Raw genomic sequence first — 24,577 nt, 5'->3', positions numbered from 1 at the left:
ATACTAAGATCTATAACCATTTTTATGTTGAGCTCCTTTCATAGTACAATATTTCAACACCTGCTAAATAAAACGTGCTTATAAGTATTCACAGCACCGTATCATTATTTGCTGCTAGATAACGTTTGTGATTCACACACTCCAAAAGATAACGATACAGGGCTTTCGAGTTCCAATGGTAAAGCACCAGTATTGCATGGGGTTCAAGAAGCCGATTCCGATACTCCCAACAGCATCAGAACGATCTTGTAATCTTCATCAAATATTTCCTGGATCATTGGACAATGTTCTCAATTATGGGCGTACTTAAAGCCAACACAACATCAAAATGTCCTCACTTCTATTAATATTGTTGATACAGAGATGGTCATTGATCATTCTAATACGAACACAAGCTTCTTGCATTCTTCCAAGGTCCAGGGTTTAATCCTTATTTCTGATTGTTCAACCTTCCCGTACAAACAAAATACTTAGTAAATGAGTTTACTAACAACGTTGAGAAGACCAGAGTAAGATGTAAAGGCGTTCATCAAATGAGAATGTTTCTCGTATCGACATTTGTTTTTAAATTTAATTTAAAAAAAATGGATTAAGTGAATAGATATTTTTACAGACAGATATTCTCTTTAGTCTATTAATAACGAATCAGCTATACTCAATCCAACTCTAGTATGTATCACCCAATTTACGTCATTCATAATAACGCTGACCAGACATGTTGCTTTCCTGCTGCTCCACTGTGTCCAACCATCATTGAAATCATAACAAAACATACATAAAATTGATGTTCTGTTAGATTGATTGGCATTTGGCTGGTTACGTTATCGTTCTTGGCACGCTTTTTTCTTTAACTGATGGGTCAAGTAGAATTCCTCCAGCAGAGATAGCACCCCGATACGAGCCATACGAACATATAATGTCGCAAACCTCTCCGAAAAGGAGAAACAAAAACATCACCTTGCGATATCTTAGTTGTACTCTATCTATCATCTTTTCGATACGATTCGTCATCCTAACGTCACCAAGTGTGGTAGGAGATTTGGTGAAGTGCTCCATTACCCAGCCACTACCAAGGGTACCAAGGGTGGAGGTTATAAAAGGATCTTCCATAACGGCCCATTGATTAGTTGTCAATTACCTGGCGAAAGGTACGCAATCCCGGGATCGGTACAGGTTCGCGCGATCGAGTGAAACACAGCCTGCAGTTCCAATGCACGTGCGGTGGATATCTGTCAGTTTGTTATCAGTGTGTCTGGTGCTACTGTACGGTGATTGTGTTAGCGGTCAACAGAGCTCCCCAATCGTGGTGATTGATGGTCTCGGCTCGGTACAAGGAACGCGGGGCCGTACGGCTTGGACCGATCGTGAAATTTACAAATTTTACAACATCCGATATGCGGAAGCACCCATCGAGCAGCAGCGGTTCCGCAATCCATTGCCTGTGAGACCATGGAGCGGAGTGTACAATGCTGTTTACCCCGGGAAACCATGTCCCCAGCTAGGGTTGAACGGTACCAGTGATTCGACGGCGGAGGATTGTCTCACACTTTCGGTGTACACCCAAAATGTAAGCTAGTAATGCTCCACAACCAGGAGATCATTCCTTTCTGTACGCTCCTCAAAGGACAATTTTGCAATCAAAAGGAGCGACAAGTGATCGAGAACCGTGCGAGTCGAACTCCATAAACAATATACTTAAAAATAATTACACAATACTATTTCTCACCAGCTAACAGCCAATCGTCCTGTTATGGTGTACATTCACGGAGGTTCTTTCGTTGTGGGGGCCGCTTCCCACTACGAACCAGACTACCTGCTCGAGAAGGACATCGTGCTAGTGTCAATACAGTATCGCCTTGGACCGTTGGGTTTCCTGTCGACCGGCACAGCAAACATTCCTGGCAACATGGCCATGCTGGACATGATCATGGCCCTTGAGTGGGTATCCAGCTACATACGATTCTTTGGCGGTGATAGCACATCCGTCACCATTTTCGGCGAGTCAGCGGGTGGTGCAGCAGTTTCTGCACTGCTGTACAGTCCATTGGTACGGGTGGATCTCTTCCACCGTGCCATCATACAGTCTGGATCGATTTTTTCACCCTGGGCGACCTGCAAATCGCCCAGAGAAGGAGCACTTGATATTGCACGTCGCGTAAACTGTGATCGACCGGTTGAAACTATGGAGGATTGTTTGCGCTCCGTGCCGGCTCTCAGACTGATGGAAGCCTACGAAGATCATAAAGTAAGATTAAAACGTACAATGTGTTTTGCTTGTCTTACTTATCGAATTCACTAAACTGCTCATCTTCTCGACACACACTTCTCGAATAGAATACGCAGTTCAACATCACCGGCTATCCGGACGTGTCCGGTGCGTGCATTGTAATCGGGGAAGCTTCACCATTTATGCCAAAACATCCGAAAACACTGGCACGCAACGCTTTCCGGAATATTGAGCTGATGGCTGGAACTACCTCGCAGGAGGGACTCATGTTTTGGGAGGGCGTATACAGATACGGACTTTCCTTCAAACCAGAAAACATTCAATCGTCCTGGGAGCTGTTGCAGCTTATCGATACAATTAACGAGCGGTTTGGAGCCAACTCTAATGATGGATCTCACTCCTGGCATCAAATATTTAACACCTTCCTCAGCACTGAAATTTCCCGTGCCAACTTCACAGAACTTCTTCCAGGACTGGTGGACGTATGTATAATCTGGCAGAGTTCCCACTAGTTGAGTGTAACATGCGGCATGGTTTTTGCATTTCCATTGCAGATCTGTGGCAATCTCGCTATCAAAGCCCCGGTACTGCAAGATGTAACACGATTCGCTCATGCCAATGCCGGAAAGGTTTACTTGTACAGTTTCGACTACAGTGGCACACCGTCGATGTACAACTTTTCTTCGGCCGATGGATTCAACTATCCATACCGTAACAATTCATTCCACGCGGAAGATCTTTTCTACCTTTTCCCGCTGGGCCAGCGACTCGATCAGCGTGATACGGAGATCGCTAAAACGATGGTTGGTCTGTGGACTTCGTTCGCAATATATGGCCGTCCGATGGCAGCTGCATTGCACCATAACTGGAATCCTGTATCTCGTAAGTTTTGTTACATTGATTTCCCATCAAGCAAAGCAAATTGGTGTTCTTCATAATCAAATTTCAGACTTTCATGGACCTTATCTAAAAATCAACGAAGAGTGCGCGGAACTGCAAAACTATTTCAATGAGTTCTCCGCCTCCACCGACAAGGCTAGGCATCAGCGGTCCACGGGTAGTTTGTTCCGGCTTCCGACAGTAACTCTTGCTCTAGCACTAAGTTACAGTATAATGAGACATTTTGTGTAATAAAATCGGTTCATTTAAAGCAGAACTTACAAATAAGGAATAAGGAATAATGTTGTGTATATTTTGCACCTAATTAAGGCACCGTAAAGATCACAGAAGATCACAACAAAACCATGTGCAAATACCACACAAGTTACAGAATTGCGTTCAGAGTGGCTACCACTATTATCTAGAGGAGAATGGTTTTCTGTCTTACCAATTTCACTGCTTTTTTCTTCCAATTTCACTGTTTTCTTTTGGTCCGATCCTTTCCATAAGCTTCACGGCGCGAGGACATGTTTTCGTTCACTATTGGTTAAACAATAACTGTAAATCGGAAGCGTACTTCATCTCCAATCGATGCATTTGGCTCGAACAACTGCTTTCGACTCGCTTATACAAGCGGAATTCGTTTTTTGGTTAAAATTTACGTATTTTCTCATTACACACGCGGTAAAACGGTTTGAAACGTTTTTTTCTTCGCTCCCATTTCCCGGAACAACAAACGTCAAATCGATTTGACAGTTCTGCTGACAGTTCGCCGTAAAAAACGTAAACAAACACACCATCTACGACAGCGACACAAACAACAATTGCGGTCGCTTGATTGCCGATGTTCCGCAATTTTACGGCATAGTTTAAAATAGTAATCGATCTCATTATGCAATTTAAAACGATCAAGCCAAAGGATCCATCGTTAGTGTCTTATTTTATTCTATCGTTTCTGAGGATTGTGCTAGTGTTCGTACCGCAGCTTGGTTACATTCATCCGGACGAATTTTTTCAATCGGTGGAAGTCGCCGCAGGTAAAGTAAACGTTTGGATAAAGTTTCGCCATACCATCATTGAACGGCGCTTTTTTCCACTTCCCTAGGAGATGAATATGGATTGGAGGTGACGCGCACGTGGGAATTTAACACCACCTTCCCCATACGCTCGATAGCGATCACGTACTTCGGGCTGAAAATTCCCTTTTCATTGCTACGTTTTGCGTCAATGTACACGCACTATTACCTCGGCATAAATTTGCGCGGTAGCTACGTGACGCTGGTATTTCCACGCTTGCTCATGGTGGCGCTGTCGTTCGTGAACGATTGGAGCCTGTATCGGATTTGTCGCTCGTATGGTTTGCAGTACCAGTTCCGGTTGCTTACCCTAGCCAGCTCGTACGTGATGCTCGTGTACGCAACACACACCTTTTCCAACTCGATCGAGATGGCACTGTGTTCGCTGCTGCTGTACATCGTGAGCGATTGTATGATCCACTCCAACACGGTCATCTATCAGCGAGAATTTCTCGAGGAAAAGTACCGCAAAGCACAGCGGACAGTCGAAAAGGTGCGCTTCTACAAGCTAAAAATGTCACTTCCATCCCATTCGCTCAACAAATGCGTCCTGATGGCAACCCTGTGCGTTGCGGGTGTGTTTAACAGGCCCACCTTCATACTGTTCGGTATGCCACTCGTGTTCCACTGGATGCTGCGCGGAATGGGCACGAAAACGGTCTCGTTTACGGATTTCAATCTGCGCATTATGATCTTCGTGCTGTCCGCCATCCCATCGCTGATAGTGTTCATCGTCATCGATTCGATCTACTACGGATATTTGACGATGGCCGAAATTGAGCTGCAAGACATTGGCATTAACAATTTTGTTGTCACGCCGGTGAACTTTATCCGGTACAATATCATATCGGAAAATACCGCCCAGCATGGAGTACATCCGTTCTACACGCACGTCCTCGTGAACGTTCCACTGCTGTACAACGTGCTCGGGTTGCTTGCCATATTTTCACTCCTTTTTATGATTTATCGGTGAGTTCAACGATTGCGTGCTGTTGGCGTGATAATTTCAGCTTCCATTTCCTTTTCAGTTTTTCCACCAACGATTACACTAGTCTGCCACGTGCTCAATCCTTCGTTGGGTTAATGTTATCGGCAATATTTTTCCCCATCATTAGCCTCTCGCTGATAAACCATCAGGAGGCACGCTTTTTGATTCCCATTACCGTGCCATTGGTGCTGCTGCACGCACCCAAACTTCAGGTGGGACTATCTGCGAACTATCCCTTCAAGACACCGACTCGGTTAAAGAACTTCCTGTACCACAATCTACTCTGTCCGGCCGTAAGCCCAAAGTATCTGCTAAAAATCTGGTACACCGCCAACGTGATCCTTACGCTGTTTTATGGCTTCTTGCATCAGGGCGGTGTGTATCAGCTGGCGGAATATTTTAGCCGCCAAGTCGATGTACGCTCCTCAAACGTACACATCCATCTCGTCACCAGCCACATCTACAGTGTGCCCCAGTGCTTTGTTGGGCTTCCAAGCACCGAAACGTTGCTCATAAATCCCGACAATGGTCAGAAGTATCGTCGTACGAAACAATTTTTCCTGTACGAGTATGGATCGCTCGATTTGGAGCACCTGTATCGTAAGCTGAAGCTGCTGATCGATGTGTGCGAGATGCGCTCGATCAGTGCCAACCAACGGTACCGACTGTATCTGGCCATTCCGTCCAGCCTGTCCGAGGGATTGAACGACATCTTCCAGAACCGAACGGCAGCACTCATCAAACACAGCCAGGTGCGCGTGTTCTATCCGCATCTCTCGATCGAAGCAATGCCGAAAATGTTCGGCCAGCATCCGTGCGGCATCAATACGGATGTGGACGAGCTGGACGATACCTGCCCGATCTACGCACTGGACGATGAGCAGAATCCGTTCAGCGTCGGACGGATGTTGAAGCAGTTTTCCTCGGTAGCGCACCAGTTCGGACTGATCCTTTATCGGATCGAGGTACGGCGCATTAAATAACAGCTACATTACCAACCGGCAACCCGCGATGGACGGGCCACCGCCTGGGTTTGGAGTGATAACCGAAGCTAGTCATGCTTTTTTCTCCCTCGTTACATTCCGGAGCAGCAGCTGCAGCAGCAGCTAAACACGCTGTTTGAAAACGCGCGCACACACACACCGTACGGCGGTACACTACCATTTTACAACATGTTTTCGAATGTTTTCAAATCCCATTCCACACACTGACAAAGTGTAATGCACCCTTGTATTTAATGCGTACAAACGAGTTTACACAATAAACACAAATATTTAATAAGCTTGCAAGCGTTTCGGTTGCAGTTCGATATTTTGCAACCAACGGGCGTATTTCTTCCATTTATATCTTTTCGATTACTCTAGAAAGAAGAAACAGAATGATTTATTATACAACGTTTATTCCACCCGCGAGGGAAGACGATTTTTTGTACGAGCAAACATTCCATGAAAAGCAAGCAAAATTATCCTTTTCTGTGCGTTAATCTACTCGAGGACGGTAGTAAAGTTGAACGCTACACCTGTTGCAATTCCGGAATCAATTAAAATCACCTTTCATCGAATTATTCCAACCATTGTAGGTCTGAAAGTAACAAAAGAAGAAAAAGATACATTATACGTAGATGAGTTTAATGAGCAGCCAACAACGTTACCGTTACTTAACCGTGAAAGGGGCAACGAAGCACACATCGGATGTTAATGGCAAGCGGAGATAAAAAACAGTAGCAAATTAAAAACTTGCCGGATAAGTAAAAAAGGTATTCTATAACTACTGTACAGCATTCTCAAAATCAACCCGCCGTTTGTTAACACGAGTTTTGAAAGTATTTTACAAAAGTAAAAGTAAGCTAACAGAACACTCTCGCTAACCGTTAGGATTTCAAAATAAAATGTTTATTTCTTACATTTTTTTGTTTTTTCTCTTATTTGTTGGTTTGCTTTTTTATCTTTTTCCAGTTTTCTCCTTTACCAGTTTTGCTTGTTTTTTTTTCTTTTATTTTTTATTTTCATTAACCCCCCCCCCTCTCACGGTATTTTGCCATTTGCTCACGCGGTACGCTGTGTGACATATGTTTCGTTACCGCGTGCCATTATTTCCCAACATAATGCATAATCGCGTTCCTTTATTACGTGCGCATCCGACACCGGGTAATAATGATGGTTGGTTGGTAGTAGAACGGTCAAAACGAAGCAGAGTTTCGCTGTTATCAACCCACCAAAAACGCACAACTCTTCATCCCTTCTGTTTTGCTCATTGATATTACTTCTCTCTTTTGCCATTTCGCGTTTTGTTTGCTGTACTACTGCTTGTTCCTTTTGTCCTCTTTTTCCCATTTTTTTTTTGTTATCCTGTTGGCCCATTTGGCTACGTCATCTCTCTACTACGGGGACATAAGTTAATGATTTTAATGTTGCTGCCGTTCATTGGAAACATTATACGGTGCTGGGGATCCTGTGTGCCCCCGTATGTGTGTGTGTGTGTATGTTTCTGTCTGCTACAAGGTGTGTATGCACACAAACACTCCCTTACACACATACACACATCGTGTGCCAGAGCGAAATAAATTAATCTACGTTTTTTTCTCCATTGGTTTTGCTTCTGCCCTTTGTATGTTTGTCGTTACGTGTGCTGTGATTTGTGTAGTATAGTTGTTTGTTTTCTTTTTTCCCCGTTTTTTGCTCTTTTTTAAGATTCAAAGCATTACTTATGTACTCTCTCTCTTTCACTACGTGTACTTTCATTCCACAATTGTTTTTACATATTTTCTGATTTCACATTTTTCATGCTTTTCACATTTTTTCCCTTTTTTTCATGCTTTAAATTTCAAATGTTTCCCCATGTTTGAGACGAGGGCACTTACACACACACACGCACGCACGCTTCTCCTTTCATGCCACCACGATTTAGTTTCGTTCGAATTCGAATGATGAAACGCTGCGATCAATCTGGACACACTAATACAGGGCTCTACATTTAAGTGTGGCATTTCTCTACAGTAAGTTGAATATACCCGGGCTAAATAAGAACGAAATAAACGACCACTTTAGGTATTTTTTCCCTTTCCTTTTTCTGCACGGTACTTCTGTTCTCTTCTCTGGTTTAAAAACGATATTCAAAAAGGCTTGCTTTCCATTACGCCACTAGCGAGTGTCCCATTTACAACACCATCCTGCCTTACTCTGCCTTGGTCTTGTCTGTCCGTGTGTGTGTGTGTTTTGATATTCGTTATTACACTTTTCCATTAATGTGGGGGCGAGAGCAATTTATGAAACCGGTGCCATATTCTTAATAATGTTTAAGTTTTCCTTGAAAACATTTGCAGCTTCCGTTTCTAACTTTCCCCTTGGTATTTGATTTGTTTTTGCTTTCCAGCAGTGAAATGAAATATAATAGTGTGCCTTCTCTCTTGTAACAAAATAGAAAAGAATATAAAAAGTCCCCTCCATTACCTTATTAAATAAACCCCCTATATAACTCAAACTCGACGCAATACTTTGTGGTGAGGTGAAACGTGTTTCACTCGACTACAGTAGTGTTTTAATAAAGAATAATAGAAAAAAAACACTAAATCTTTTTCTTATTTGTCTGTTCCTAGCCTTGTTTTTCTTGAAGATTGTTCCTTGAAATTGTTATCCTTTTTTACTAAAGCAAATGCTCAGTATCTACAGACTTGCGGCTACCGCAGATGAATGAAGATCACAGCATTACGAATGATCTTGCCTTTCTTCTTTCTTCCTAAAATACCGCTAAGATAAGAGATTATACACACACACACACACGATTGATCAAAAGTCGAGCTTGCTTTGGTGGTTTGAATGAATTTTCCCATGATTAGGTAGAGTGTCTGTGTGTGTGTGTGTTAAAGGAGAGTTTGTGTTAAATAGTGGTACATAGGGGTAGAAAAGGAAAAACTCGCCTCATCATAATATATTTACTCGGGAAATAGTAACAAGTGCTCGGCCGGGACAAATTGTACTCCTTTCTAAAAACTGCTTGTAGGAACAAAAAAAACGACTTGTGTTCCTCTTACGCTCATCATTACGGTCCAGAACAAAGATAATAGCAACGAAAGAGACTGATCAAAAGCAATACTAAAAACAGGACGTACATTAGTAGCCTCCTTTCCCGCACCGTTTAGTGTTCCCGCAAACTCACGCACACACACACACACACACACACACACACAAACAGTGCCATTTCTGTCCTCATCTGGGGTAACAATATAAAACTTATGATTGGATGCTGTCGGGCTGGTTCAGTGTTTCTGTTTCTTTAGATATAATTACAACATATCGCTTGTTTATATCCAACTCTTTTTGCTTTTGCTATTACACTTCTTTGTCCACAGCTTTGACCACGATGTCAACCATCCCACAACTGTCTCGGGTTTGTTTCACAGTTTTTGTTATACTTTTATAGCTTTTCTTTTGTTTTGGTAAAAACGTGTGTGTAGCAGCAACCAGTCACAAATGCTGAGCTGAATCATCTCCCCTGTTTGCTGGCCGAAGCACTTCCGACTTAGAGACGATCATCTACGCAGGGATCGTTCGTTATCCAGCTGTTTGCTTCGTGACTTCTTTGCAAACGCATTACTTGTGCTTCGCTCTTTTGTACCAGCAGAAGTTACCTGTAGCAGATGATCGCTAGAAGTATCAGTAGCTCCACAGCAAACACTTTAAAATCTTTCTCTACAACAACGGGTACGGTGGCTACTACTTGCACGGTGCTGCTGCTGCTGTTTGCTTGGGGTGATGATAAAGTTGTTGCCATTTTATCATGCCCGTGAGTAAAATTTGCTATGGTGTTGCACGAGAAGAAGGTTGCGTCGTTGACATTGCTGGTGATAGTTACAGCGTTGCTGTCCATCATGGTGGCGGTGCTGCTGCTGCTGCTTCTGATTGCAGCACTAGTAGTGGCGATGATGGTAGTAGTGTCGATAGTGATAGTGGTAATGGTAAAAGTACTAGTATAGATTGCCTTTACGATATCGGTACTAGATTCGATAACAGAAGTAATAGAAGTTCTAGTAGCGGCTGTAGTAGCGGTAGGAGAAGGAGGATGTTATTGCATATAGTAATCAGGCTGATCTGAGTCTTTCTCAAAACGCTTCGCCTCTTCCTGCATGCTTTCCTTTATTTTCAGTATGGCGGCTGATTCTGTCTGGTCCTGCAAAATATATAACACATAGGCCAAAAAATGTTGATGGTTGGCGTCAATTTGCTTTTTAAAAAGGGGGGAACAATCAATATAACTGCAGCACAAGGTACATAAACACACACGCACAGTTTGCCACTGATGGAAATGATGGCTGCTTTGATAGGGAAAAATGGGGGAAGGGGCATTTGTTAGGGAAATATGGAGGGCTAGTAGTAGTGTGCGTATGGAAATGGTGTGTTTTCAGTGAGTCTCAGCGTTGTAGTGAAAAAAAAAATATATATAATTTTACGTTCTGTTAAAGGAAAGGTGCATCCTTATGTAACAAAAACAAAAAAACATAAACGGGAGAAACAATAAAGTTTTTCGTAAAACACAAACAAAAGGAACAAATTATTAAAATAATGTTACATACAGCTAATATATTAGCTATTACATATCACGAAAAACCCAAAAACAATTTGTTTTTCAATTAAAAATGTGATTTACAACACATAACAAGTACAGTACACCATTATATCACAAAAAAGAATACAAAACAAAATGAAAATTAATCCTTTCGAGCACAATAGTGTCCAATAATCGTAACAGTAGAAACGATTTTGAAAAGAATTTTTGTATAATATTAAAGTGCTTCAAAGATTAGCAATGTTTGAAATAAAATGACACTGAACGGCATTTTCATAAATGAAATTGTTTTTTTTTTACAATTATTCTTTGCATTGTTTTTTTTTCTCTCTTCATTTTGTAACGAAAATTGTTTTTTGGTTATGTTTTTTTCTCCTTGTTTTTTAAACTTTACAGTAGTTGTATGATTGTTTTTTTTTTCTTGAGTGTTTCAATCATGATCTACTGCATGGCTCATATGAACACTACACGACATCATCAGACAAGAGAAAGAGTAAGAGAAAGAGATTCTTTTATGTGGTTCGTGAGTTTTTTTTTGTTTTAAATGAATTCGCACACAATTTACAATCGTTAATCGAGAAATCGTGTATTCGGCTGATATACTAAGCACACAACTTTCCTACACAACACACTAACATTACCACCATAATAATAACCCGCCACAAAAGCCACAACAAAATTTTGACCATCAACCACATCAACGATAACAACAAAAATGTAGAACAAAACCCCAAAAACGCCTATGTTTCTGGCATAATAGACGACATAAGCAATTATGATTGCACTACCTGCTACGTATACTTTACTTTGCGCACAATTCTCTTCTTGTAGTGTGTGTTTTGTGGGAACATCTTTGGCGCTGGATCATGCTCGTACGTTCGGGGGGAGTTGAGGCAGGGACCGGGATGTGTTCTCAGCGTAAAATCGCATCGGTCTTGTGGGCACAAACAAGCGCAAGGCTTGTGAATGTTATTTGCTCGATAGTGGGTGTTGCTGCTCTCTTCTGCCGTCTCTGAGAACGATGTCTTCTGATGCGGTTGGAAGATTATGGTGCCATATAGTAAAAGTGTTTGCCTTTTTTTTGTGCTGCTGGGCGTATCTTGTAAAGTTTTACCATCAATTCCAATATACCGTACCACACAGGTTCGCATGACACAGGGTGGAGGAAGTCAAATAAGCACGATCGCGCCATTTAGCGACGAGAATTTTAGTTTTTGTTTCAACTGCACAGTAAAGAGTACGCTTTATTACTTGAAAACGGGCTTCCCAAAAAAAACATTATACTTGATCGCTCGTTTATCCCGGCTGCTAATTCCTATATGCTTACGCGTGTATAGTGTGTGTTTCATTTATCTACTAGAATTAAATTCTATGCAAAAGCAGTTAAAACCTAGCCAACAAACACATCGGCGGCGTTGCTTCGTCTCTGTAAGCATGATTTTTGTTTTGTTTTGTTGCGCTTTGCTTTTGCTGATTCTGATTTATTCTCTACTCTTCGATGATAACCCCCCCTGCATTATTGCTGCTATTACTAATAGTACCCTAACATTTCGTATAACCAATAGTGGGATGATTTACAAAAGAAAAGCTTTCACTCTTCTACCTGCTAAACGCTTGAAGAATATGGCGAATGAAAACATCGTTCTCTTTCTCTTTATTTATTATACATTGTCCATGCTGTATGTATTTCGTTTGCCAGACGGTGTGTGTATGCGACAAACAAGAAACCATTTCCACATAAATATATTTCTATATAGTTTTGCATTCTCTTTCTCTTTCTCGTCGTGTTGTGTAGTTGGTTCAAGGGATTTTGCCATAAATAATATCATAATTTTTGCCCCCTTTAGCTAACATTAAGAGATATCTACATAGTCCTATACACATTCAGGTCATTGGTGTTGTTTTGTTGAATTACACAAAAGACAGCCCCCGCCCTCGGGAAACCTCTCTTCTTTTCATACTGAAGACTTTACAACTTTGATGTCAATAGCTTTTGGGTCATTTATATATATATACACATATATACATACATGCCCGTAACACAAAAAAAGAAAAAATGATATCGTACAAAGCAATTATACAAAAAAAAGATAGAGAAAGTCCAGAACCAATAAAAATCGAGTTTGGACTTTACGGTTTTAGGTTTAGAGAACAAAAAAAAAACTCGCACTTAGTACATTATTCAACCTTTACCGAAAAAAAAGTAATTTTTAAAAAGAAAAAAGTGCATATAAACATGTACAGAAACAAAAGCAAAAACACACGAACGATACATTTGCAACTGATCGGAAAGTTAGAGGATTCTATAAATGGGTACAGCTAACCAAGAAACAAAACAAAAAAAAAAACAACGCAAATGTCGCTCAAATTGAAGAACAAAACAAAAACAACAATTAAATAAAATAAAGAGAAGAGAAGGAGATTTTCATTTTACAATTCAAAACCAAATCTTCCTCAAACCTAAGGACTTAATAATTATTACTCAGATGCGCGGTATGTACAAGAAATTAACTATTGGAGATGTTAAACGGATCGGTAGTTATCGTAATGGTATTATTCTTTCGCATTCGTTCGAACAATAGTAAGATTTCAAAACTCCGCTTTCACGCGTTTCACGTATGAGTTGTGTAAATTTTAGCACAATTCACTTCTAAATATGAGCTCTGAAGGAAAGTGATACTAGGGGGGATATTAACAAAAGGTTTTGTGTTTTTTTTTGTTTTAAATGACAAGTATCGAAATAAACGCTACATTATAGTTCATTACACTAAAAACGGTACAATCTGGACAGATTAACACAATCCTTCCCTTCCTTGCATTATGCTTTTCCCCTTTCCACCTTTTGTGCGATTAACAATACCAAAACCAAATTGCATACACTTGCATATAATGCGTAAAATAATACACAACGATCATTGTATAAGAATCAAATAATACACACCTTCATTTCATTATATTTACATTCAAACCACAAAAAAAAGAACTGTACCAATCTTTTGCTTTACGTTCCTCGTTTTGCGCAATAGGATAGGAATTGCGCAAAACAGGTGGATATCGAAAACAAACCAAAACAAAACAAAAAAAAAACTTCCAATAGTCAATATCGTCTTGCTTCAGAATCTTAAAATGGAGGTGATTAGTCAAATAATGATTCGTTTGCAACGTGTGGGGATGAAGTAGGAAAAGATTTCAATTGACTAAACAAGTCACGAAACACTTCATGAGAGAGAATGAAACGAATTTATCTCAAACAGAGCAAAATTAACGTTTGTTGTTTTTAATATATTTATGCTTCCAAGCATTTATGTTTAAGGATTATTCCTCTCAAACTTCACAATTTATTAAGCTATCCTTCCGACTTTATCAAAGCGGCACAATCACGCCGTTTCTCTTGAATCTCTCATTAAATGTTTGGAACCTTTTGATGAACAAACGGAACAGAAGTGAGTGTTATTAAAATATACATATATGGTGAGTGCTCCATTACGTGAACTCTCTCCCCAGCAAGAAAATCGAATGTGTGCACACTCCACAAAAGAGGGGGGGAAAACTGTTGTTTACATTGTTTGTTGAGACACAGTACCACCACCACCACCACGGTGGCACAACACATCGAATTGACCCTCATGCACCGGGCGCCATTATAGGTATAATAGGAACAGTTAAAATGTTTAGTGAGATAAAATGTTTGGTGCGGAGTACATGTAATATATGAAGCACCCGGGGGAAGTAAGTAAGGTGTTGCTTGTTTGCTTTCTCCTGATTCGCTTTGTTTGTTTTTTTTCTTTGTAGCAAATGTTGTTAAAATGGAAGGTTTGGTGGGACAATTGGTTATTGTCACTAGAAATTGTCGAAACTTACGTTCTCGCCTGGACCACCGAAGCCACCAAGGTTGTAATCACCCATACCGCTGCCGGAATCTTCCCGTGGCGTGCCAGGACCGTTCGCAGGGCTATTCTTCATGCCATCCAATCCATCGTTATTAAGTACCGGGCCACCCATCGTGTTCGGGCCCATCGGCCCACCCATTGGGCCACTGCCGTCCGTGCCACCGACCATGGGGAATTCCTAAAAGAACAGCACACAACATTACAATTATCGAATGTCGGAACGCGCGGTACCACTACCGATGTGTCGCAATACTTACAGGTTTCATTGGTGTGTACATGTTCTCACCACCGGAGTTCGATGAATCTTGAGGTGATGGCATTATGGGCGTTCCCGGTCCAGGTGGCCCACTCGGTCCCGGTGGTCCTCCGTAGTTACCAGGCGAGGACGAAGAATAGTTCATCGGCTAAATAAGACACATTAGGACGTTAATGAATGTTTCACACTCCCACTAGCGGCCATAACGCGTTCTCAATTCAAACTTACCGACGATGTGTTCGGTTGCCACTGTGGCCGACCACCGGCCATACCCATCGGTGGCATACCGCCGGGTCCTAAACTGCTATTTGGCGGGGGACCACGCATTCCAGGACCGTACGTGCCCGCTCCCATTGGGCCCATGCCTGGGCCGCGAGGTGGATTCATTCTAGGATTCATAGGACCCATACCTGGAGGGCCTGAATAGTTGTAGTGTGGTTGTTTTGGATACATTGTATTGTTTTGTACGATCATATTACGGGATGAAAGGCACACGGAAGAAAGGAGTTGGTGGATGGTGGTTATACAGGAAGGGATGTTGCCAAAATCACACAACAATCGCATTGTTGGCATTGTCCACACACAGCGAGAGACACGCACACACGCACACATGGGATATCCAATGACAAATGTGATGAAAAACGATCACCGACAAAGTCGATGCGATCGTGAAATGGAAGTGTTTACACAGAAGGATTTTAAAAATTGTTCCATGAACGGTAATGATGATAGATGTTTCAGTGCAAACGTAAGATCCACATAAATACATTTAAACAATGAGATAAAACACAAGGAAGGTAAAGGCAATGCACCCAAAAAAAAAAGCACATTCAATGGAGCGGGCGATATTGGTGATGATGATTTTTGGCAGCAGGTGGTGTTGGTGCGATATGATCGAAACGAAAAAGAAAGAATGCGGGGGAAGAGAGAAAGAAACACATACACAATGATTAACACACAATTTATCAAGCAGTCACAATATAATAGTGCTTCAAGCGGAAATAGCTAAAATATAGGACACAATATGCAGTAATTATGAGCAAAATTAACATAGCGAAATAAAAGCAACAAAAATGTCACAACACAACGTACTACGTCTGTGTAATCAAACAAAAAGGAACCGAATAGAAGAGAAAACTATATGTAATTGTTTGTACCGAAATTTGGTTTAGATAAATAGACAAAATAATTTTCGTGAGGATGATGATGGAAAAAGATACTGATTTTTAATGTTTTTAAATACGAAACCTACTCGTATTTGACATAAAAACGATTTGTTCGATCACTTCCGGTTAAACATAATCTTTCACCATCATAACCTTTGATATTCCCAAAACCAAAGTGTGTACAACAAACCAACAGTTGATCAGAAGAACACATTCAATAATATTACTTGGATTTGCTGTTGTTTTTTTTTTTTGGAAATTAGAAAATGTGTGCATTTATAAGTAGGAAGTATAGGAAAGCATACAATTAGAGAGCTCTCGTTCATCATTTAACACATCAATTGCGATGGAATTGTTTGTTTTTTCTTCTGCGGTACCAGCAAGAATAAAATGCTGTTTTTCGAAGGGTTTCGTTCTAAACATTATAACGCATTACATTCCATCACGAACTTAATATGTAAACGACACGAGCTGCTGTCCATCGAGACATAGAAAATGAAAATATAAACATAAGCCCATTGAATGGAGTTGCTCCAAAGGTACACACCACTAGTGTTTGGTCACCGATTTTGCTTTCATTCGTTTCTTGTTTTTTCCTCACTCTTTAAAACCGAATCGTCAACTTTCAATTTGAATTTTGTTCTCCTATTCAATGTACTTCATTTAGTGTACGTAAAAAAAACCCGTCAAGAGAAGGACAGAAAACACAGAAACAGAGACATTAAGAAATTATTTTCAGGGAAAAAAGTTTATAAAGTATAAATTATAAATATAAAGTATAACAAAAAAAAAGATTCACAAAATAATCCTAAGTAATAAGGATGGGGAAATTGGGGAAACAAAATGAACCGTTGTCACATAAATAAAGCATAGCATAAAAATGGATTAGTAGAAGCAAATGTTACATTAAATGAAAGTGAATGAAACAAGTTTGGAATAAAGACACAACAGCAAAGATAAACAAGACATCACAGTAACGCAACAAATAAGTGTAGACATTACAAATTAAACGAAATTAAGAAAAGTTACACAAACACTTTAAACTGATTTAATTTTTAACTTCACTCGCGAACCAATTTTTCTAACTCTCAACATTTGAAACCCAAAGAATATGCGGGCAAAAACAAGTTTTTGCCCGTCCAATGGGTTTAGGGTAGTTTAAACACAACAACACATAAAATTAATGCAGTGTGATTGATAGTAAATGATAGTGAACAGGAAGAAAGAACAGCAAAATAGACCAAACAGAGCAGAAAAGTAGAGAAAGAAGAGAATACATGTGTGGGAAGCAATAGGAAAAGAAAAAATAAAGAAGGAAAAATGAACTAAAACAAAAAACAGTGGTTTTAAGTAGCAGACAAGCGCGACATAGATTGCCTACCTTGCCATGCTACAAAGTCTCCAGCTTCACCTGAACAGAGAACAAAGAACAAAAGAAAACGGTGATTCGATTTTATTACAGTTTTGGCATTCACTCGTTACTGTCGCGCGCGCGCGCTCACGTGTATTATCAATCTGAGAAACTGTTCATATAAGCTGCAGTCACGGACACGGCCGATAATAAGAGGACGAAGAAGACACGCACACAAGAACATGGAAAAGAAAAAATTGTACAGCTCCGGTAGCTACAGTATGCTCTTTATGCAATTAAAGCTATGATGGAAATTTGCCTCAACAATTTGAACCTACAGGTAATACACAGTATAACAATGTACGATTCGTTAATACGATCGAAATTCATTATTGCACAATCGTCACATCAAATTTCATGTATATCTCTTTCTGGTTCTTCACACCTATAGCTATCCCGTAGAAATTTCTAGCTTTTCCTTTCAATATCCTCTACATTTTCTTCGTCAACAATACTACCATTGGAACGATTCAATATTTGAATGTTAACCCGCCACACACACACAAAATCGGTAAAAAAATACGAAAGCCCCACAAAGGGCTTAGCAACAAGTATATCCGAATTGTCTAACCAAGTAAATAATTATGTTTATGAAACAAAAAAACGATAGCATAAGTTGTGTTAACTAATTTTGGGAATATCAATGGAATAAAATTTCATTGATAGCAGCAGATGGCACCACCAGAAAACAAAACACCAACCCAAACAAAGAAAAAGAAAACGAAAATTCTTCAAAAATCAGGTATCACAAATCAACACAAAACCAGACGGTGATGTACAACCGAAATCAGTTCTAGTATAACAAAAAAAAACACATGAACGAACGATATAACTATCATATATAGCCAAAGATAAACGGAAGAGCAGGGGGAAGTGACGGTACTTGGTGGAGAAACGACAGAGCAAACGAAAAATATTTGTCTGGCAAGCAAATAGGCCGGTGAACTGCTTGTTACATGACAAAACAAAACAAAACTACGCTGGCTAAATTGTTGTTTGTTTTTTTTTTGCTTCATGAAGGAATGTTTACTGATCAAAACAAGGTAAAATGACTTCCGATTTTCCAAAGTTTGCAAAATTTGCCTTCTAAAATCGGCACACACACACCTAATTGTTGAACTTGTGTTGTTGTTTTTTCTTTTTTTTGTAAATTATTATTTTCGTTTATAAAATGGAAATGTTTATGAAGAAAAAGAGCGATAGTACGGTCTGAAGAGAGGGGGGAAAAAAGGGGGAATTATCTAGTCGCTTCAGTATGTAAATCTCGCATTGTTATTGGTGGAGTATAAGAGTGTACACTAATGATCGTATCTAGGCGCTAACAAAACGGGGGACCCGAACGATCTTACCTTGCCGCGTCGGATCCATACTATTTGGCATCATTGGTTGTCCAGGGGGCTAAAATAAAGGGTAAACGCAATTATTAGCTTAATGCGCTCCAAGTTCCGTACCGGCTAAAGAAATGCACGTATACTTACACCATTGAAATCGTTTCCAATTCCTTGCGGCATTCTCACTCCTGGCCGGGGCCCAGGTGGATATCGGGGGCCACCCATGAACGGCTGGAAAACAAAGCAAGCAAAATGAATGAAACTACTATTAGCCGTATTTGAGAAAGCAAAAAAAAAAAAGGCAAAATGGTAGCATTGTTTTGAGAATTAGAAAAAAAAAGTATATGTGCGAAGCGAACAATGAGCAGTTCCTATATTCGATGTTTTAATGAGGTTGAAAATGTGTGTGCGTGGACTGAACTGATTCGTTATTTTATTCCCTATATATATGATATTTGACCAACATAATTTTCGAAAAACCATTCACAAAGCAAGGAATCTTTGTATTATGTAAAAGTGTGATTATTAGCCAACGTGAATATCCGCGTGTAACAGAAAATCGTTGATAGAATGAGTACCATTTATCCCTGGTTGAATGGAATTGGAAAGCTTTTACGTAAAGTGTATAACATAAATTGTACACCCCCCGGTACTATATCATCCGTCTTCCAGTAAATGATATATGATTGTCGGGTGTAGAACAGTAGAACAGTAACACAAAAATAAAACAAACAAACACACACACACGCAACGCGAATGAATGAGGTTAGAAGAACGGACAGACAAATAAATTACACAACATTTAGCATAGAAAAGGAGAGGACAGAGCATAGAAACACACTGGCGAACAATTAATCTTTGGACATAAATTAAGGATGGATACACTTACACACAAAACAGGCAAACGCGCGACGTTTACGCTTTTGCTGGCAATAAATATACACATAACTACAAAACGGTATGCGCTTTGGCTTGTGATGTGTGTGTGTGTGTGTGGGCCACATGGCTGAAGGAGAACGGATATCATATTTCTCCCTGTCGCTTTCACAAGGAATGTGTGCCTGTGTACTAGCAACGAACGAAAAACGAGCAATAAATTTTAACATTTAACACCCAAAGGACAATAGAGGAGAAATGTGCATCATCATTCTTACAGAGGTAACATTGAAGAAAAAAAAAACAAGTAGAACATACGAGCGACAACAAACGATCACATTATTGAGTATCAGATCAAGCATTTTTTCAATATTCAAGCATTAAAAACAAATAAAGTAACAACAAAAAGGGATTTTTTCAATAATGATCAATGATGTGAAGTGTACAGAGTGGTGGGAATGATTTGCTCTGTTAATACATTGATAAAGAGCCTAAATAGAACCTTTTATTTTCTTTGCGGTCTTACTCTAACCTCCCCTTTTCTATGTTTCGCCATAATGTTAATACTTTCCGTAACATAAAAAAATACACTTGTTAATTGTTGACAAAGTTAACCGACACGTTAAAACGATTTTAAGCATAAGTTTCATGTTGGAAACCTTCTTAAATCCAACACAATACTGATGCCAACATAGCGTACAAAAAAAAAGAACGTGGTGGACAATAGAATCGATCGGGAAAACTAAATACTCTCGACGCGGCACTCAAACAGTGATCACTCGCCGTTTCAATCCCAAACACGCCAGGGGCGCTTGGGAGAGTGGGTGGATTTAGCTGCTGCGAGGGGTGTTTTGGGGAAATTCGACCAAAATGAAGATACTAACCTGACCGCTCATCAATTGTCCATGCGAGTTTGGAGGCTGTGGATGTGGGGACTGCTGACTACTAGGGTGTGAAGGTTGTGATGGCCTAATGGAGGAGTTCTGCAAAAATAATCAGTAATAACGACACAACATTCACGAAGAGAAAGAAAAAAGACAACGGAAAACACACAAAAAAAATACACACATACACACACACACAGAAACGACAAACAAACGCACATCTCAAGCGCTATTAACCGTTCGTGTGTTGAACAATTGAACACGCAACTGAATTGCAGTTAGAGCAGGAAAGAAAAATATACACACGGGTACCGGAAAAAGATAGCAAGAAAGAGGTTCAATATTGAACAACCAACTTTCAACACAACTTAGCTTCTCTGTACAATTATTTGGCATGCGTGAGGGGATTGTGGGAAATAGAATTTCCCCTACAAAGGTTCGTGGATCAAATCATAGGAAAAATGCAACGGAGAGATACGGCATTACAGCATTTTCATATCTACGAAGGGGACACGAAGGGATTACTAAGCTCGTTGTACTAACGGGACATACGACAAACAACAATTACAATTATAACTAGTTAAAGTATAGGACTCATATAACACCAGAATCATGGAACATTTCACAAAAGTTAACTCATTGGTTACTCGTTTGGATTTTGGACCTTCCCATCATTTGACAAGCATAAGAGAGAGCTTTCAGCTGGATGAAAGCTTTTCAAGAAACAACAATTCAGTCACTCCGAACACAACGGTAATTTGTGTTGCTTAAATTGTTGAAGACTGCCTCCTATATTAATTTACATTTATTCTCACCAAGAGCAACAACTTAGACAATCTTTCTACTTGTATGGTACCACCAACCAGATTGCATCTTAATCTTCATTGCCTTGTTTGCGTATACTATTCAGTTTATTCCTCTGTTTCTCTGCTTTTTCCTTTGTTTCTTCCTCCTCTGCTTTATCTTTTTTCATTAGGTTTTCCTCTTCTTTATTTGTTATGTTTTAGTTTTTATGTTTTAGTTTATCATTTTTATGTCTTAGTTTTCTTGTTTTTCATTTTCTTTGGATTTCTTTTTTACATTTTTATACTCCATGTGCTTTTTTATTTTCCTCTTTTAAAGTTCATGTCAGACAAATACGAAAATTTTTTTAAAAAAATGTGACAACATATCATTCACATTCTTCAAATATGATCTTAAACAAAACTTTGACAAATAATCAAAGGATGGAGCTTTTATCAACTGTAGAATTCCTATTGAGACTGTTTGTATATGTTCCATGATTTCAGTTGTTAGTACCTTCAAGAAACATTTAAACGTTTTTAGTAAAACGAAGTCATTATAGATGAAGAAAAAGATGGAATATTAATCGTTGTGATTAATCACAAAATTAAAACAACTATTACACTATTATAATGCTTTTCCAACTGTCATTTCGGGGAAGAAATGACCGCAGACAGTCAATCAATACCCTTGGTTTTGCAGAGTGAATGATGTGGGTGAGAGGAATTTGATTTGTCATTGTAATTTCTCTGTAATGTACATGCATGATGGATCATATGAGTCATTGTTGCAATACTAATGCTTAAATAAAACATTTCCTTCCACTAAAGCTACCAGATTTACAAGAAGTAAAAGCCTATGACAACATTCCAATGAACTACCCCCGCGTGCTAGTTATGAGACACACATAAAACACACAAGTTAGCGAATATATGCATTGCACCGTTATCATCCCTACTCCACTAATAATACCGGTAATACGCGATATGTTGAATTTGGACATTTTTTTAGTGAAGTGTGCCACACATATGTGGGATTTTTTTTTTCGAACAGTTATTTGTGCGCAATGCACCGCTACAGCACAACAACAATTCGCCGAAATGGGAACACAGTAATGGAATGGTATGAAGAAACTAAAGAACCCGCCCCTACTAAAAGAATGATATCGGTGGTGTCTATATAATGTTGTGTTTCCGTGTGAGATGTTACGGTGCGAGTGAGCGACCCGAGAGGTAGAAAAGATAGAAAGGTGGTGTGTGTGCCCACCGGGAGGGTCTCGGTGGTGGTAACTTACCGGAAAGAAGCCTGAAGGTGCCATCGGGCCGCCCGGCATGCCTTCGTTTGGTGGTAACTGTCCCAGCGGACTTGGAGCGGGTCCGGCATTGTGTGCTATTCCGTTCACTCCATAGCCTGAACTCACGAAACCCTACAAATGTCAAAGATGATTAGTAAATTGGAAAGTATTGTAGCAGATTTTTGGCACTATATTTAAGGAGTCTATTTAAGGTACTGCTCCGTCAGGTGTTGGAAGACATGATCATTACAAATCGAATTCCTTTCTTGCTGAATTATTTTAGAGAAAAAAGTCACAACTTGTACATCGCATTGCGGATCCTACAGTTGTAAAATCAAATTCCTAAACAGCTCATCACGCAGCATCATGATTTGATGAGTGAAACGTTATTTGTTTTACCTTCACCAATTTTGTAGAAGCATGTTTAGATACAATGACTTCCTCTTGGGCTGATACGAACCAACATCAAACCGCGTGCTCTAATGATCCTGTTTTGTGACGTGCGGACATACTGGCAAGAGCATCGGATCCTCCCCCATTTTCTCCGGGGCCGGAAATCAACGTACCGCTACAGGGTCGCGCTTCAAAAAATCGCCTGACACCGCGTCACAACAATGCGACCGCGCGCGCACGTACGTCTCTTCTACGCGCGAGCCTACGCGCGCGCTCCATTTTCTATCTTTTCATTTCCCTTCCGTTAGCCGGGCCGAAGCGGGACTAGGCCCACTATCTTTGCATTGGAGAAATTTACAGTTTTTCGTTCGCTTTTCCTAGCTTTCTAACGGTTGACCAACGGCGTGTGCGAGATGTCTTATACCGTACACACTGCAGCACTGTAAGATTAATGACCGACACACCGACTGCCTGGAACAGAGTTACCTATTATTGATGAACAAACTAACGGAGGCAGCAACTTCGAGACTGAGCGAAAGAAAGACACCAGCACTTGGGTTTTGCAAACAAATGAGAAGTGCGTTTCTTCCAAGTGATCGTCCAACTTTGTACCTCTTTTCTGAATGGAATTGGTCAGCGATTGCAAGAGTTTGGATCGGCCTAAAATTGGCTTACAGTTCTCCAGCAGTCAGCATCAATTCCAATGTGAACTTTGCATTACAAAAAAAACACACACTTACATAGTCATGAAATGCTTTGGCCTCGGATGAATGTTCGCAGGTGTCTCGTCGCTCCGGTGCCGCACAGTAGAGATCCCAAAAGACACACCACCACGAATGCAGGAAGCCCGGAGGTTCGCCTAGTGTGATATTTTTCTCCCATCGTATCTGAAAGAATGAACAGCAAAGGATCAGCATGGCGAAGTACGCAACGATCATCTCCACACGTGATCACTCACCTCAGATAAGAATGTTTGTGCTGCTTTCGATGCTCCTACGTGTAATAAATATTCATATACATAAAGTGCAATTCTGTGAAATGAGAATGAGAAAGGAAAGGAAAAGAATTAGTCAAACGAACGCTCTGGAATCGTGCTACAGATGCTACACTAAAGACACACAGGGAACATAAAAAAAAACCCCGACACAAACGATCGAACACAACATTCCTCTATATAGAGAGCTACGCGAAAGTAAGACGTCCATCAAGCCGGATCGGTTTCCCGAGCTACGTCTCAAAATCAGCGCATTAAGACAATACATAATTATCCTTCGTTATCTGCCGGTTTCACGCATTTCGCGTCGAACTCGGCACCGGATCCGTTGGCGCGATCGACATTATCGATGGTGTGTTTCCGCCATTCTTCCTTGGGCACCGTGTGTGTGTGTATGTGTCTGTGGTGGGATCTCGTTCTGGCCGTCCAAGCTGCGCACAACGCGCGCACAAATGACGGTCCATTTCAAAATCCCAATTAAAGGAAATACACATCAACCAAACGACCCGGATGCAGCGGTAGCAGTCCCCCGTCCAGGGCCGAGTGATAGCGCGCGCTGTAATAATG

At 40.3% G+C, this 24,577-nt stretch overlaps 3 protein-coding genes across 8 annotated transcripts in view; 2 read left to right on the top strand and 1 right to left on the bottom strand.

The window, feature by feature from the left end:
- Nucleotides 1-1,151: 1,151 nt before the first annotated feature.
- On the top strand, nt 1,152-3,385 carry LOC128299888 (esterase E4-like). Its single transcript, XM_053036022.1, has 5 exons — nt 1,152-1,567; nt 1,730-2,245; nt 2,335-2,709; nt 2,782-3,109; nt 3,177-3,385. Exons 1-5 carry the CDS (start codon nt 1,211-1,213, stop codon nt 3,356-3,358), a joined length of 1,758 nt encoding a protein of 585 aa, XP_052891982.1. The 5' UTR covers nt 1,152-1,210; the 3' UTR covers nt 3,359-3,385.
- Nucleotides 3,386-3,998: 613 nt separating this feature from the next.
- Nucleotides 3,999-6,451, top strand: LOC128297006 (GPI mannosyltransferase 4). Its single transcript, XM_053032555.1, has 3 exons — nt 3,999-4,143; nt 4,212-5,151; nt 5,211-6,451. Exons 1-3 carry the CDS (start codon nt 3,999-4,001, stop codon nt 6,151-6,153), a joined length of 2,028 nt encoding a protein of 675 aa, XP_052888515.1. The 3' UTR covers nt 6,154-6,451.
- A 162-nt stretch (nt 6,452-6,613) lies between these two features.
- Nucleotides 6,614-24,577, bottom strand: part of LOC128299066 (single-stranded DNA-binding protein 3) — a 32,082-nt gene continuing 14,118 nt past the window's right edge. Inside the window, exons 3-13 of one of the 6 annotated variants that reach the window (XM_053034917.1) lie at nt 23,975-24,047; nt 23,757-23,903; nt 22,624-22,755; nt 20,547-20,645; nt 18,934-19,017; nt 18,805-18,853; nt 17,426-17,455; nt 15,107-15,297; nt 14,880-15,026; nt 14,594-14,800; nt 6,614-6,751 (exon numbers count right to left, since the gene is read on the bottom strand). In XM_053034917.1, the coding sequence (XP_052890877.1) occupies nt 6,707-6,751; nt 14,594-14,800; nt 14,880-15,026; nt 15,107-15,297; nt 17,426-17,455; nt 18,805-18,853; nt 18,934-19,017; nt 20,547-20,645; nt 22,624-22,755; nt 23,757-23,903; nt 23,975-24,047 (1,204 nt within the window). In that variant the 3' untranslated portion in view covers nt 6,614-6,706. Of the gene's footprint in view, nt 6,752-9,307; nt 10,337-14,593; nt 14,801-14,879; nt 15,027-15,106; nt 15,298-17,425; nt 17,456-18,804; nt 18,854-18,933; nt 19,018-20,546; nt 20,646-22,623; nt 22,756-23,756; nt 23,904-23,974; nt 24,048-24,577 lie in introns of those variants that run through there. The other 5 variants (XM_053034913.1, XM_053034914.1, XM_053034916.1 and 2 more) reach the window with 5 other exon arrangements.

This window comes from Anopheles moucheti, chromosome 2, assembly GCF_943734755.1.
Source record: "Anopheles moucheti chromosome 2, idAnoMoucSN_F20_07, whole genome shotgun sequence".
NCBI lineage: Eukaryota > Metazoa > Arthropoda > Insecta > Diptera > Culicidae > Anopheles > Anopheles moucheti.
The sequence above is the reverse complement of the archived record's forward strand: the minus strand, read 5'-3'. Positions and strand labels throughout refer to the sequence as shown.